Source organism: Canis lupus, chromosome 10 (genome assembly GCF_003254725.2).
Source record: "Canis lupus dingo isolate Sandy chromosome 10, ASM325472v2, whole genome shotgun sequence".
Lineage (NCBI taxonomy): Eukaryota > Metazoa > Chordata > Mammalia > Carnivora > Canidae > Canis > Canis lupus.
In genome coordinates, this window is record NC_064252.1 from 59463982 (window position 1) to 59481193 (window position 17212).

The 17212-nt window shown below is 35.5% G+C and overlaps 2 protein-coding genes across 10 annotated transcripts in view; one reads left to right on the plus strand and one right to left on the minus strand.

The window, feature by feature from the left end:
* Positions 1–17212, plus strand: part of VRK2 (VRK serine/threonine kinase 2) — a 216092-nt gene that overhangs the window by 192129 nt on the left and 6751 nt on the right. For all 3 annotated transcript variants that reach the window (XM_035696513.2, XM_025467836.3, XM_049115552.1), the window contains 2 exons: positions 3546–3712; positions 8836–8997. In XM_035696513.2, the coding sequence (XP_035552406.1) occupies positions 3546–3712; positions 8836–8997 (329 nt within the window). The remainder of the gene's footprint in view (positions 1–3545; positions 3713–8835; positions 8998–17212) is intronic.
* FANCL (FA complementation group L) overlaps positions 1230–17212 on the minus strand; it is a 370306-nt gene continuing 354323 nt past the window's right edge. For 6 of the 7 annotated variants that reach the window (XM_025467824.3, XM_049115550.1, XM_049115548.1 and 3 more), the window contains 2 exons: positions 4291–4418; positions 1993–2464 (listed from right to left, as the gene is read on the minus strand). In XM_025467824.3, coding sequence (XP_025323609.1) covers positions 2287–2464; positions 4291–4418 — 306 coding nt within the window. In that variant the 3' untranslated portion in view covers positions 1993–2286. Of the gene's footprint in view, positions 1856–1992; positions 2465–4290; positions 4419–17212 lie in introns of those variants that run through there. The other variant, XM_025467798.3, reaches the window with a different exon arrangement.

A 17212-nucleotide genomic window follows, 5' to 3' on the forward strand; every position in this document is an offset into this window, starting at 1 on the left:
CACAGGTTTAGTAGTCAGTTATATCTAGTACTTTCAGAGTTGACGTTCTGATGTTGTCCACCTGTACATAGTTGAAAGGAGATAAAGTCGATCTAGGGGAAGACTACTTTCAATCGATAATTTGAAAAACCAAATCATTCAACACTTGAGTGCTGTTTAGACCTGGGTTGCACTCTGACTAAACAGCCAGCAAAAAAAAGCAAAAAAAAAAAAAAATACTTTTGGATTGGTGAAGGCATATAACCTTGGGATTTGAAGGTATGTTTCATTAAGTGGTTTTTCTCTTTCAAGTTAGTATGGATCTTCTTGCAATTCTTTAATTGACGGTATTATCAGTAAAAATAGTAAGTCAATTCACAATTACCCAAGTGCCTGTCGTTTGCATATGCATGCATGGCACATTGTTCACCAATTTAATAAATGAGTTCGATTGTCTTACAGAAAAGAGCTGGCTTGTGCTGTCAGGCTCGCTTTTTCTCAGAGACAGATAAGCAGAATGAATCTTGTTCTCTCTCTCTATTGGGCAATCTCAAAGTTGGCTTTTAGCTGACTTACGAAAGTGAATGTGTACGCCGACCCTCTAGATGAGGTCAAATAGCATCAGTTTCCATCTGAGAGTTTAAATGGAGAGTTAAATTATCTTAAACTTCTATTTATAGCCCATCTTTGACAAGAAACCAAAATGTTCATTTCCATGAGAAACGAAAGAGGAACAAAGCAGTTCTGCTTTTCCACCTCCATTCCCCAAGTCCTAAGGCCGCCCCAGTGTGAGCCTCCTGCCTCCCACTTTCTGGAGTCCCTCTTCTGACGGAGGGCACAAACCCGGGAGTATTCTCCTTCAGGGTGGATGGGTTGAAGGATGAAAGCTCTCCGTTTCTGTAACTGCACTGAGTAACTTGGTCAAAATGCCAGTCTGCCTTTTTGGCTAATAGGCTTATTGGCATTTTGACCAAGTCATACAGCTTATGTTTTACTCAAGAGGACAGCAAGAGAAAGAGATAGGAGATGTCAAAGAAAGTTTTCTCTGCGTATCTCCCTTACCTTTTTTGCCCCTCAGGCACAAAAGGTGACTGTTCGGTTCAGTATTAGAAAAGAAAGCCCTGCTGCCCTGGGTTGCACAAGTTAAATGCTTGTGGGCCTGTGTATATTCTGTGATACTCCTACTACTGGAGATGAGATCCGAGTGATAACAAGAAATGACAAGAGTGCCAGGTTCTCTGTTTTCAGTACAAACCATTTATTTGAGCCCATCCTATTATTTTATAAAGTGCAGATTTCTATTTCTAAAGCACAAAACATTGAAACTTTAATATTAACCAAAGATCTCTTAGTTGGCTGTACTTAGGAGTGAATACTGCAAGCATGACAATTAATCCGATTTATAAAAGGTTTGTCACTAAGGCAATTTATGAAATAAAACCACCAACAAGTTTCCAATACACGCGTCCAGCTCAGTGTAATAATAATAGTTGCAAAAGTTTCTATCTCCTGAAATGATAGTAATGATATTTAATACTTCATTAGCTTAAAAGCAGATGATTCAAGAATATCATAATTTCATACTACTCAAAGCATTTTGTTTTATAGCTCCAGAGATATGCTAGTAAATTAAAAAGTATACTTAAAATAATAAATCCAGATCTTGGAAGGCTAGCATTTAGAGCGGTAATACATCACAATAGTCTAAGCTTCAGGTTGATAATAATGAATTTATAAGAGGTGGCTTTTCTTTTTCTCTCTTTCCAACCTCCCGGATACCTCATTTTAACACGCCCCAGACCCACGAAGACTTTGCAGCACAGCTGCTGGCAGTTGGTGGGGTTCCAGGAATCTTCCTTTGTCTTCAAACCATAACCTGTGAAAATTTTCCCATCACATTAAGCTCTCTTCTCCATTTGGGATATTTTGGTTAACAGAACTGTAATAATATATACCAAACTTGGTTTACCAATCCCGAAAGAGCCGAAGAACAACAGAATATTTACATGAAGATGGTAGTGAATGTAACTTAATCTTTATTCTTTTTGATCATCCCTTCAGGAATCGGATGCCCGCACTGGGCATCAGGAAACAGGAGTTACAAATGTGATGAAGCCATGCCATTTGCTAGTTAATAGAGATCTGGTTGATTGAATGTTAGATAACAGAATGTGATAAATTTTACAACATTAGAGAAGGAAAAAAGTAGGTTGCATAATTGCCACAGTATCTAAAAGAAAAAAAAAAAAAAGAAACCAAAAATAAAAAACCCTGGAGCCAAGAGTTCTCATTTTAGCCGCAGTAGCCTTATGTTCCTAGAACATAGCTGCGGATAATAGGGTAGAAAATGGTCACCTTGACTTTCCATAGGGGGAAGGGGACTTTCCATAGGGGGAAGGGATGGTGACTGTTCCTTCTGGAATTTCTTCCCCCTTTAGGGAGTGAAAGCCAGTGTCTGCAAGTTCCCTCTTGAATGGAGGTGGGCCTGGAGGGGGAAGGGAAGGATTAGGAAGTCACTCCTGCCAACCCACAAAGCTTCCCAGATTTTCCCCGCCACGGGGATATAGCAACTTAGTGAGAAAGTAAGAGGTACTTATGTCTGCGTGAGTAATACGTTTTTGAAGGGGAAAAGCTTGTAAAAACTAGTTTTTGGAGTATCTAAACACCTCTCCAAACAAAGGAAAACATCCTGGATTTTAAGCAGTATATGGTATTATTTACTTATGTCTTGATTTTAGATTGAAACTCCACCTGAAACAAAAATGCTAACCACATCTGTTTAAGGAGTGATGTTTGTTACTAATTCTATTTGTATTTAAAAGGTTTCTAGTTCATTTTTTTGGAGGGGATTACTATATAGTTCTATGGAAGAGATTACATTAAAATGAAAAAAAAAAAAAAAAGTAGCAACATCTCATCCTTCTGCTCTAAATCAGGAAGACAATGCAGTGAATGCCAGGTATGGAGGACTCGAGGGAGCCAAATGACCAAATTAGTCATGGCTAAAAACCTAGAATTCAAGGTCATTTCTTTTTTTTTTTTTTTTTCAAGGTCATTTCTAAATGTACTGTTATAATCTTAAAATCAAAGCCTGAATTAAAGTTTGCAGTGATTTTTTTTTTTCTGTCAAAGTAAGGAGGTTTATAATAAGTTACACTTGTTTTTAACTGAATTTTTAAAACTTTAACATAAAAAAAGTATGAAGGTATCTGGTCTATTACATTATTTGTGTAGTTCTTAGTAATTGCACTCCATAAATCAAAATCATTAACTATAACTTCAAAAATTTGTGTCCTTTGATAAGATTAGTAAAAAATAAACATACAAACAAAGATATGTAAAAAAAAAAAAATAACCAGTTTCTCCCATCTTGTCAAATCTCTGGGGTGACTATTTCAGTCATTTTTCAATATCATTTGAAAAATGCTTTTCATCAAAGGGTTCGTTCTTAGCTTCTTCAGGATGTGTGTTGTGTGCACGTGTAAGAGAAAAGAGGTTTTGATGATATTGGAGCCTTGACAATTCTTGCCAATTATAACTTGTAAAAAAAATTTAACACTTCACAGGTGAAATAGCCCAATATTTGACATGTGCTCATAATTTAGCATATGATGAAAAGCCAGACTATGAAATGCTCAAGAAAATTCTGAACCCAGGTGGGATACCTTTAGGACCACTGGACTTTTATACCAGAGGAGAGAGTGTAAATGTGCATACTCCAAACAATCAAAAAGTAAGTAATTTGGTCCCTGGGATCCTATGATTTACCCTCTGTGAAGCTTTTCTACCAAATGAAGTTGTTTGAGGTCTCAAAAGGAATCTGACAACCCAGTTTCTTGGTTATTATATGCAATTCCTATTTCTCCTCAGCTCCAAGAAATTTTGTTGAAAGTTCTTTTGACCTGTTGTCTCTTAAAGAAAAATAGTAGGATCCATGGCCTATTTAGTGTTCTATTAAAGAAATAAGGCAGTGACTGATGTCACAGAGTTATGACCGGGGTCAGGTTAAAGGCTAATCTGACTTTACTCCTGAGAACTTTTATTTGCTGCTTCTCTTCAGACTTCCTTAGTCACTGCCCTCTGTTTTTGCTTACCGGTTTGGCCATAATTTGGTGGCAATCACAATGATATTCTTAGATTTATAACCAGAGGACTTGTTTGTACTGATATTTCAGTCTACAAAAATAACCTTTCGGAAAACATTTTTTTAAGTTACACCTTCTCTCCTTTACTCTGTAATCTTCCAACTGACTCACATACATCAACTTAAAAAAACTGAACTTGAAACAACACACAAGTATTAGGACTCACATAGCATTTCGTAGAGGGCGGGGGAGACTCGAGACTGCTGTGAGGGCCCTCACTGGACGGACAGCCAGATGCCCAGGCCTTCCTTGATGCTGTCCATACACACAAGATGGGGGCGGGGGCGCTTCTTCCTGATGCGTGTACAATAAGGTAGAGGGTCAGGATGCCATTCGTTTTTAATATTTCTTATGAACTTTGGATCATCGCAAGTGTGCATGAGCCAAGAATGCAGGATGCAAACTGATGTGACTGATAGGCTGCGAGATGAATGGTGAGTCAAAGTATCAGTGCACAGATGGTTCTGATTTGCTGAATTTTGTAGCTGCTGCAACTGAAGACATAAAATATCCTTCTAGTCATAAATTAGCTCTTTGGAAGCAAAACCTTGGCACCAGAGCTTTACAACCTTCAATTAGTAGGGAAAGAAGTATTTGAATGACTGTGGTATTGACATCTGTAGGCCTGCATAGTAATCATTCCTAATAGAAGAGAATATCTGTTTGAGGAGGTTTTGCATGGCTAATTAACTACCAGTGAGAATATGTAATTTTTTCATGATCTCCTGATTGTCACCTTTCTCTCATGATACAATTACATTTTATTGTAGCAAATGCCTCACAAACCAATTGTCAGCACTATTTACGTATTGCAGAAGGCAGAACAAAAGTTCATGTTTAATAAAAAGCCAGTGGATTTTGATCTTGGTAATTACTGAGACTTATTTTAACAGTTTTATTGACTTTTGTGTTTTTATCACTTTTGCAACAAAACAAAGAGCCATTTCCTTAACATAGTATTTCCCTTGCAATAATGGTCACCACTTAATCTATGCTAATTTAAGTAGATTTTTTTTTCCTTTTTTGTAGTTTTTCAGTTTCATAAACTTAATTGAAATATAAAAGAAGCCATTTTAAAAACTGATAGTTATATCCTCTGATGTAAAATTCTAATTATTATCCACCAGAATTTTCAGAAGGATGTTTGTTGTGAAACCATTTTTATATGCAGAGAATAGAACATAAAACATTTGTTCCAGTGAGCCTCAGTCAAAAATATTTTGTTCTTCCCTTTTTATTAGAGCACTTTGATTATGAGTAAAAAGAAAACACTAAGAATAATGTGCATTCTTAAGACCTTAGTTAATTTCTAATAATATGACCAGCTCCAGTGGTCATAGACAGTAAGGTGATTTGGAGATATTTCCACAGCAGATGAATTTTTATTGAATAATGCCTTTATTTCTGTAATAGTTAAAGTGTGCAAATATATTTAATAGTCATAATATAAAAATGGGTTCACCATGTGGCTAAACCCAGAGTATCTCAATTTTTATTTTTAAAGTTTACAGATTTTGTAATGTTGCAAAAACCAAGCTTGGAAATGTTTAAAAAGCAAAATATGACAATATAAACTGTCCTGTAGTCCCTTCCCCTGAATGTTACAAGTACAGGATAGCGCAGCTGATTGCTTCCGTGACAAAAATCATTTTCGGTCCAGAATGAATATCAATCACATAGCTCCAGATTTCTCTTTTTAGTCATAGAATCCCTTTTTAGTAACTAAAAAACATTTCCTGTTACTTCATACATGGTTTACTCTAGTTATTTAACAGAATATTGAATGAATTCTGGACTTACACTTTTTGGACAAAGATAATTAAAAAGGAGTCAGTAGACCAGAAAACATACACAGTTAGATAAATAAAATATTTTTATCATTCAGTCAGTATTCCAAGAAAAGTTAGGATTTTTTTTTTAATGTTCTTTCCCTCAGTGTAAGTGGTTGTGCGTTTTAAATTTAGCATTCCTAACAAAAATACGTTTGGTTAGGTATTAGAAAATAGCATATCACCAAAAGAATCTTGGCAAACTTACAGCATCTTTTTGCAAAAGAGGTATTTTTCCAATACTGGGTTTTAGTAGGCATCATAAACTGTTCCTTGTAAACTGAGCCGCTGCCTTGCACAAGTCCTCGAATGCTGTTACTGGAGTTAAATTGGAAATGAATTTTTGTCAAGACAGGGGAGACATTGATATTTTTTTCCTGAAAAGCAAATCTTTTGGGGCATTTGCCTCAATCAAAATGATGGTCTGTATGGCTGAAATCACTCCTTAGTAGCTCTGATGGCTCCTGAGGTAACACTGTCAAATTAGAAGAATCTATCATCAGGGCTACCACAGTCTATTTATGCCTTCCACTGGGATTTAATGTCCAAAATTCACTGAAGGAAACCATATTTCAGTAAAAATGCTTATTGAGGTGAGCTAAAGCTCTCGAATTCCCGGATGAGAATGCTAAAGCCAAGTTAGAAAACCATGATTATGGAAGGGCCCATTCAACCCTTGAATAAGCTGTTTCTTCAGGAGACAGTAGTGGATCCTTTTATCTCCCTGTTTGTTAGGATGCCTGCATCCATATTGTAATAGCACAGACACGTGGGCGTAATGAGCCACCCATCCTTCCTAAGTGCTCTACCAGGGCAGAGGAGTAGCTGTAGAACAGCTGTCCTACATTTCAGACAAGTAAAACTTTGTCCTTTCATTTACTCTAAATCTGAGATTCCCACAGCAAATCCAGGGGTGAATATATCATTATTGGTTATAGTAAACTTTGTATTGAACTTAAAAATTCATAAAATTCTTTCTAGCTTTAATTCTCAAAGTACTTCTATTAAACTTGTCTTCATATTTATATTGTGTGAGAAAAGGAGAATATAAATTATCAGCTCTGAGCACGTTTTTGACTTCCTGAATTTTGGGAGACCAGCGTATTCCTGATTTCTTAGAACACTGTGAAGTGCCAATGGAAAATTAAATAAAAGGTACCTTATTTGAATAGCCACTTTCTTGAAAATGACACATATTTGGGCAATATCATTTTATTTGATTATGTGAGATGCCCTGTTTCCTGTACTACTTTTATGTCTTTGAGGAAAGTTTTACCTCTGTTCACAATTGAACAGAGGTAAAACTTAATCATCCCATTTCACTCTTACCATTTAAAAGTTTCCCTAGAAATAGGAGTTTTTTCATAAACTGGATATCATTTTGTTTATTAGCTAGAAGTGCTTATGGCAGCATAATCTAACCATCCGGCCAACTGACAGCAGATCCAGTAGGCATCAGCTCTTCCAGAAAGCCTCTCAGAGGACTGAATATATTAGATCAAATTTTGTTTGTACATCAGAGGCTCCCAGGCCAAAACCTGTTATACCTAAAGTGCCTAGCATCCAGGAGGAATTAAAAACCTCAATTAATATCTCAACTAATCCTTTATATCATAAAACACAGTTTTACAATGATTGGCAAGCCAGTCTTTTATTGTGTACAACGGCCTTGGGAAAGCCTTTGCTTCACACTAGTGGTATGATGAGCATTTGTCACCAAAGACGACGTCAGTGGGAGAGTGACTCAGAAGGTGGTTACACATGAATTTTCCCAGTAGTTTGGGAGAGTTGAGTGGTGAAAATAAAGAAAGCCTGAGTGATGAGGGAACAATTCCAATTGTCAGGTTACTGAAAAGCAATGGCTTTGCTATCCTTTGAGAAGCTGGGATCCAGGAGGAGGGGCGAATAAAGAATGGTGTTGTGACAGCTTAGACCTAGCCACAAAACACCAGCATATATTAAAGGGAAGGAGTGAACACATTTGGCAAAAGAAGCTAAAAATTGAGAGACTACAAATTAAGGCTCTGCTTGCCCAGCCTATGTAATTCATTCTCCGTTTTGGCACAGGCTACTCCATTATTTCCCCTTGTGCTGTTCCTATCTTCTGCCCCCTATTTAACCCATGAGAAAAGGTGATGGCACTTTCAGCTGCTGTAAACATGAAGCTGCTGAGCAAATACTTCACATAAGGGTCTTCACTGTGGCTTTCAATCTTCCAACTCTATTGTGGGATCTGCCCTTCTATTTCCGTGTCTACTTCAAGGTTATTAAGAGTCAGTCATCCCCCGGGTAGCACCGTGGTGTGAAAAAGAAACCTTAGAGACAGCAGGCTTGTTGTAGAACTTAACCTCTGATACTGGTACAAGGTACTAGGTGACATGAACTGTTACTCACCCGCTCAAAGGTTAAATTACCTGTTTAAAAAAGTAAGCAACATCATAAGCTCCTTTTATACGTTCACATTAATTAGGCTCACTTCAATGATAGAAAACTAAGACTCTAATTAATAAGAATTTAAACTAAAAAGATGTACTGGATCCACTCCCAGCAAAGGTTAATAATGAATTCATGTGCAGTTTTAGAATGTGACAGTTTTCTGTAAAAATGCCGTTTTCAATAAGCAAGTTATCTGTAGAGATAATTTCTAAAGAGCGTACAACAGTGACACTAATTTTAATTGGTCTTGTAGTATTGATGAGAAAGAGTCTGGATCTTGCCAACTCCTATATTCTTTCCATAACATCCATTTGTTGCTTTCCTCTTTATTTCTTCCTTTTTTCAAAGCTTGGCAAGTTTAAAATTTTCAAGAATCTGGACATGAATGTATTTTTCTCTACAAGTGTCAAAAGTTTTCTTTATACATTATTACTCTCTATCAACAGGTTGTTCCTCGAAAGGCTGCAACAAAGCAAGTCAATCAGATGCAAAATAGGTTAATAGAAAAAAACATCCATAGTGAGAGAAGTGCTGAGTCCTGCTTAACAGGGAGAAAAGTGCAAAAAGAGGAGCCGCTGACTGGATTGTTTAACAGTGAGACAGCTCAGGTGAGAGGCTTTTTGTTGTTTCTTTTTTCCTTCATGTTACATTAGAATATGCCCTTTGGGAATAAAGACGTTTTATTTTCTCCTGAGGGCCAAGGTTGTATGGTTTGGTTAAATGAGAAGGGCAGAAAAATATCTTATCCAGTGGATGAAATCAAAGCAGCCGACACCAGTCATCATAGAAACAGAATGACAGTGAGCACATTTGCGTACAGATCTGATTTCTTTCTTTAGCCTTAAGAATGTAATGAAGTGCACTTAAATTTTTTATGCCATCTATGATCCATTAGGGACTCTTCACATATTCCGTACTCTTACATGGCTTCCTCCAATCTCACCCTTCTAATCAAATATAAGTGGAGAGTTTCCCTGTCAATATGGTTGTATTTTAAAATGATGTATTTTTTACGTTAGTCGATCATTTGGTTGGGTGTAGTGACTTACCTTTAGCAGAGGACTCATCCAGGCAACAGCAAAAGTCTTTCCTGATCTAACCCCCCCCTTTTTTTTTTTGACAAGAAGCAGAAGCATACAATGTATATATATCTTTTGTGAAAATTTTTTTTTTCCAAAATGACCAACATTTTATGTGATTGATAACCTGTCATTTTCCCCAACATGATTTGAGGTAGTTTAAAATATGATAGGATATTTTAATGGCCCCTCATCTTCTATCTCCCCCCACCCCCCAGATCGGTGTATCAGGCAGCTGGGATGTTAATCACCAAACAGAACACTGAATTTGGCTTTGAACTTTTTGGCAGCCAAGGCAAAAATTAGATGCGTAGAAGTTGGGCATTTCTTAATCCAATGAGCAAGTGTATACGTTTATCCACGGAAGGCTTTTTTAGTACTAATGAGAATCTTTTGCAGTTACAGTTCCCACCTTATAAAATTATAGACAAATACTGCTTGGTGATAAAATTTTTAGATCTTGAATGTTCGTTTTCAACCCTTACTGTCCACCAGAATTACTTATATATAGAAAAAAAAAAAAAACTTATATATAGAGATAGGGAGGGATGATAAAAAACTGATGCCCAGGTTCTAAGCAAAGATTCTAAGCAAAGACATTGATTTATTTCAATTGGGGTGGCACTGAGATACATGCATGCAGATATTATCATTCCAGAAAGCTCTTTGTTCCCTTTCTCAGTCAGTCCCTTTACTCCCAGGCAACCACTGTTCTGATATTCTGATTTTCATCACTAGGCTCGTTTGGCCTCTTCTAGAATGTCAAAACCATGTAGTCACACAGTATGCACTCTTGGGTCTGGCTTCTTTCACTCAGCATTGTTTTGTTTTGTTTTAATTCATCCATATTGCTGCATCTATCAGCCATTTGTTCTTTTTCTTGTTGAGTGGTACTCCATTGTGGAACTACATCATAATTCATATATCCGTTCTCGTATTAACAACACCTGGCGGGACACCGTGGTGGCTCAGCGGTTAAGCATCTGCCTTTGGCTCAAGGCACAATCCTGGAGTCCCTGGATCAAGTGCCACATCAGGCTCCCTGCATGGAGCCTGCTTCTCCCTCTGCCTGTGTCTCTGCCTCTCTCTCTCTCTCTCTAATTAATAAATAAAATCTTTAAAAAAAACAAAACAACAACAAAAACGACACCTGGGCTGCCCCTGGCTCTAGCCACCATGAATAATAATAGTTGCTATGAACATTGTGACACAAGTCCTTCTATGGCTACGTTTTGTTTGTCCTAAGAAGTGGAACTGCTAGCTCACAGGGCAGATGTATGTTCAGCTTTATAAAAAGCTGACAAATACTTCCATTCTATACTCCTACCAGTAATCCTAGATCCTCCCCAACATTTGGTTTTGGTCTTTTTAATTTTAACCATTCCAACATACGTTATCTCTGTTGATTTCAATTATCACATGCCTGATAATAATTTGAGCACCTTTTCATGTGCTGACTGCCCATTATCTTCTTTTGTGAAATGTCTTGATCCATTTTATGTGGATGATTGTCTCTTTACCACTCAGTTGTAGGAATTCTATGTACATCTGTATTGTGAATATAGTCTAGTGTGCAGCCTGACCATTTATTTATTAGTTATCTTCAATGAGCAAAAACTGTTATTTTTATTTGAGGTTCAGTTTATCATTTTTTTTTTTTTTTTCTGTAAAGAAACCTGAGAAAACTTTGCCTATCTCAGGGTCACAGTTTGCTATGCATTTTTTAAAAACGTTTATAGTTTTAGCTTTCATTTCAAGTTTCTGAGCCATCTCAGATCATTCTTGTGTATGGTATAAAGGGTTGAGATTATTTTTACATGAAAGAGCCATTTGTCTCAGCACCATTTGTTAAAAATAGTTTCCTTTTCCTAATTAGTTTTGTTGGAGTCTTTTTCAAGTCAGCTAATAGTGTAAATCATGGTCTGTTTCTGGGCTCTCTTCTCTTGTTTGTCCTTACACCAAAACCACACTTCATCAATTACTGCAACTTTACAACAAGTTCTGAAATAGGTAGAAGTCCTTCAAACATTTTCTTCAAGAATGCTTTACCATTTTAGGTTCTGTTCCTTTCCATAAAATTTAAGAACCAGTTTGTCAATTTCCACTAAAAAGCAAATGGAATTTTGATTGCAATTCTGCTAAATCTAAAGATCAGTTTAGAGGAACTGAAGATCCCAGCAACACATTTGAGTCTTCTGATGTATGAAACTGATACTTCTCTCCATTTATGTAGATCTTTTACTTGTCTCAGCAGTGTTTTATAGTTTTTAGTGTAGATATCTTATACATTTTCCATTAAAATTATGTCTAAATATTTTACATTCTATTGTAAATATCATTTTTGCATATTGACCTTGTATCTTGGGATCTTTCTAAATACACTTTTTAATTCTAGTAGTTTTTTTTGGTAGATTCTTAGGATCTTTCTACATGATCATGTTTGTGAGTGGAGTTTTATTTCCTCCTTTCCAACACGTATGCCTTCATATCTTTTTTCATGCTTTATTACACCTGCAGTGACCTCTAATACTATATCCAGAGTGGGCATCCTTGCTTTGTTCCTGTTCTTTGCTGGAAAATACTCATCCCTTAACCATTAAACATGATGTTAGCTTTAGGTTTTTCCTAAATACTCTTTATTGGCTGAGGAAATTTCATTGTAGTTTGTTGAAAGAAAATAAAATTTAGGTCATGAATGTATATTAAGTGTTTTGGGGGGGATCTGCTGATCATATGATTTTTCTCCTTTACTAGAATAATGAATTACATTGATTTTTGAATGTTAAATCAACTTTTTGTCTCTAGGATAAACCCCATTTAGTCATGATGTGTTGTTATACTGAATTCAATTTGCTATTATTCCATTAAGGGGTTTTTTATATCTATATTGATGAGAGATACTGATCTATAATTTCTTTCCTCATATCCTTGTGTGGTTTTGTTTTTAGGTCATTATATCAGTTGGAAGTGTTTATTTTCAGGAAATGTTTTACTAAGATTTCTCTTTCATAAATATTTAATAGAATTTAGCAAGAAAATCATCTGGGTCCAGAGTTTTATCGTAGGAAAATTTTTAATTATGAATTTAACATCTATGATGAAATCATTAGATTTTTCTTTTTCTTCTTGTGTCAATTTTGGTAATATGTGTCATTCAAGGAATTTGTGATCTCATCTAAGTTACATTTTTCAGTACTATGTAGTTCATATTATTCTCCTTTTAGCATTTTCAGTATCCATTTTGATGTCACACTTTTATTCTTGATAATGGTAACCTTTCAGTTTCTTTTTCCTTTTTTTTTGTTGGTAGTCTAGCTAGATGCCTGTTGTTTTTATTGATCTTTTCAAAGAACTGATTTTTAGATTTGCTGATTTATCTACTGTTGATTTTTTTTTTCCTATTTCACAAATTTCCATTCTTTATCATTTCCTTCCTTATACTTATTTTGGGTACTCTTTTCTTTCAAGCTTCATAAGGTAATAGCTAAAATTAATTTTAAACCTTTTTTTTGGGATCCCTGGGTGGCGCAGCGGTTTGGCGCCTGCCTTTGGCCCAGGGCGTGATCCTGGAGACCCGGGATCGAATCCCACGTCGGGCTCCCAGTGCATGGAGCCTGCTTTTCCCTCTGCCTGTGTCTCTGCCTCTCTCTCTCTCTCTCCTCTCTCTCTGTGACTATCATAAATAAATAAAAATTTAAAAAAAAACAAAAAAAAAACAAAACCTTTTTTTTTCCTAAAATATATAGTGGAACACCTGGGTGGCAGAGTTGGTTAAGCACCTGACTCTTGGTTTTGGCTCAGGTGTGATCTTGGCCTAGTGGGATCATGCCCCAGGTCAGGCTCTGTGCTCAGCAAGGAGTCGGAGAGTCTTTCTGCCCCTCCCCCAATCTTGTATGCGTGCACACATGCTCGCTCTCTCTCAAATAAATCTTTTTAAAAAATAAAATAAAACTATACAAAATTTTTAAGCAGTGCTTTAGATGTAGTCCACAAATTTTGATATGTTGTGTTTCACTGTTGTTCAGTTAAATATATTTTCTAATTTCCCTTGACTTCTTTGATCCAGTGGATTATTTAGAAGTATGCTTTTTAATTCCTAAATATTTTTGAGATTGTCTTTGTACCTTTTTGTTTCTGACTTCTAATTTAACAGTTATTATCAGACACATATCCTGTATTCTTAATATCCTTTAAACTTGTGTTATGGCCAAGTTGACCATCTAGTGTGGTGAATGTTCCTTGTGTACTTCTAACAAATGAATACTCTGAAGTTTGCCGTTTACTATTTTAAAATGTTATTAGGTTGATTTTTTGTCTTACTCAAACCTTCTATATCCTTACTGTTTTACTTTATTTTGTCCTTCTGTTGAGTCACGTAATGACAAAGAAACGTTAAGTCTTCAACTGTAATTGCACATTTTCCTATTTTTCCTTTAGTTCTGTAAGTTTTTGCTTCATGGATTTTGATGGCTCTGTTAATAGGTACATACAAATTTAGAACTGTTACATCTTCCTGGTGAAATATCTGTTTATCACCATGAAACATCTTCTGTCAGTATTCTTTGTCTTGAATTCTACTTTATCTGATTTGGTTTTAACAATTCCAGCCTTCCTATGATTAGTTTACATGATATATCCTTTTCCATCCTTTTATGTTAATGTTTTGTATTTTTTTAAAAGATTTTATTTATGTCTGAGACAGAGAGAGAGATAGAGAAAGGCAGAGACACAGGCAGAGGGAGGAGCAGGCTCCCCACAGGGAGCATGATGTGGGACTCCATCCCTGGACCCCGGGATCATGCCCTGAGCTAAATGAAGGCAGCGGCTCAACTGCTGAGCCACCCAGGCATCTCTATTTTGTATTTTCTATGTCTTTGTGTCTGTGAGTGCTTTTGTAAATAACAGTGTTTGTCTTGCTTTTTTCTACAACCTCACAAAACTTTTAATCTGTCTGTTTCCATTTAATGTAATCATTGTAGTTAAATGTACAATCACTCTTTGATCTCTTTTTGCCCTCTTCATTCTTTGTCACTTTTTACCTCCTTCCTGCTTCTTTTTAGAGTAATGAAGAATTTGTCTTTCATCTCTTCAATTTTAAACTATACTGCTTTGGGTTCTTTTTTAGTTTCTTGGTTTTTGTTTTTGTTGTAGTGGGTACTTTAGTTCAGCAAGTTATGGCCTATGGGCCAAATTCAGCAAGCCACCTATTTTTGTAGTTATATTACAACACAGTCATACTTACTCACTTACATATTCTCTTACATGTTGTCGATGGCTACTTTCATGTTATAGTGGTAGAGCTGAGTAATTGTAACACAGACTACATGCCCTAAAAATCTGAATATATTTGCCATCTGTCCTTTAAAGAAAAAGTTTGCAAACCCTTGCTCTCAAACCACTCTAATAGAAATAAAGTGAAAGCTACATATGTAATTTTAAAGAAACAGGTAAAGTTTTCTTTAATAATATAGTCTGATTGAACCAATATCCAAAATATTAGAATTGTAATAAAAATTGAGACATTTTACATTATTTTCTTCATATTAAGTCTTCAAGATCTGGTGTGTTTTATACTAACAGCACACCTTAATTCAGACTAGCCAAGTGTTCAGAACACTCCCAAGTGTTCAAGTCATATGTGGTCAATGGCTACTATAGTAGCATAGCTCTAGAAACTACAACATATATCTTTAACTTATCATACCATAGTCTACCTTGACTAATATACCAACCACTTCACATATAATGTAAGAACCTTATGAAAACACATTTCCATTTATCCCCCATCCTTTGTGCTATTGATGTCATACATTTTGTTTTTACGTATATAATTAATTCCATAATACAGTTACTGTGCTTTAAAATATCAGTTTTAGGGGTACTGGGTAGCATCTAGTTGGTTAAGTTGCTTCTCCCTCTCCCTCTGCTGCTCTCCCTGCTTGTGCTCACTTACTCGGTCTCTGTCAAATAAATAAAATATTTTTTAAAAATTAAAAAATAAAAATCTCATTTCAAAGAAATTAATGAGGAAGAAAAAAAAGTCTTAAATATCCCCATATTTGCTGTTGTTGGAATTCTTCAGACCTTCCATAGATTTGAGTTTACAACTGGTTCTTGGTTTTGAAAATTATAATGTGGTTATTAAGATGATGTCACTGGGGAATCTGGGTGAAGGGTACACAGCAGTTTGCTATTTTTTCAATTTCTGAGTGTTGCAATTACTTTAAAATAAAATGTTAATATATTCAGAAGTAAAATACAGTTCCAGCTCTCCCCACACCAAAAAAAAAAAAAGGTGAAATAAAGATATTTTCAGACAGATAAGTGATAGAATTAGTTTCTAGGAAACCTATACTACAATAAATATTAAAGGAATTTTTTTTTGTTTTTTAAGATTTATGTATTTATTTTAGAGGGAAGGAAGAGAGAGCATGAACGGGAGGCGGGAGAAGGGCAGAGAGAGAGGGAGATAAGCAGATTCCCCAGTGAGTGGAGCACCTAATGCAGGGCTTGATTTCAGGACTCTGAGATCATGACCTAAGCTGAGGTGGGCTTTATTTCATTCTCTGTAATGCCCTCAAGGTCATGCCCTGAGTGTTGCATGTTATCTATCAGTAGTTTAGTTCATTCCTTTTAATTTGGTAAGTAGTATTCTAAAGTATGGATGTAGTGTTGAAGGGTATGTGAGTTGTTTTCAATTTTTCACCTTCCACCTTTTAGTATGATGTTAGCTGTAGATTTTTGGTACATGTTCTTTATCAAGTTGATGAAGTTCACCTGCTTTTCTAGGATATTAAGAGCTATGAATGAGTATTGAATTTTATCAGGTGCTTTTTCTGTATCAATTAGTATGAGCATATGATTTCTCAAATGTCACAAAATCTCATTCGTATTTGGTAGCTCTACAAAAACAGGTGGTGGGCTGGACTTGGACTGTGGACCACAGTTTACCTGTAGTCTATTTCATCTTGAATTAGCTTTGATTATTTGTGGTTTTCTAAGAATCGGCCCATTGTATCTAAGCAGTCATATTTTTATGTGTAGAAATGTTCATAGTACTCCCTTATTTAATCCTTTAAATGGCTATGGGGTCTGTAGAAATATTTCTAGATCTTGAGAGTTTATCAATTTTATTGGTTTTTTCAAAGGATGAGTTTTTTCTTTTTCTATTGTCAATCTCCCTGATTTCTATTCTTTTTGCTATATATTTTCTTTTCTAGTTTCTTGAGATAGTAACTTATGTTTCTAATTGTTGAATTGAGACTTCTCTTTTTTTTCTAGGTATTTAATATATAGATTTAATATTTAATATATAGATTTCACATCTAGCACTGTTAGCCAAACCTTATATACTTTGATATATTTTAATTTACTTCAATATGTTTTTAAGTTTATCTGAGGTCTCTAACCCATTCTGAAGAATGTTTTTAAATTTTCAAGTGTTTGTGGAAACTTTCGTATTCTTTCAGCTTGATTCTTGGTTTATTTTCCTTTTCTTTTTCTAGTTTAGGTGGCAGTTAGACTATTGTTTTGAGCCCTTTCATTTTGTCTATGTAAATATTAAATGCTATGAATGTCTTGTTAAGCCCTGATTTAACTACATCCCATAAATCCTTCTGTATTGTATTTTTGTTAAATTTTGTACTTTTTCATGAGACCTCTTTTGATGCTTTGGCTATTAAGAGTATGTTAATTTATAAGTATTTGAAGATTTTTCCCATTTTGTTACTGATGTCTAATGTAT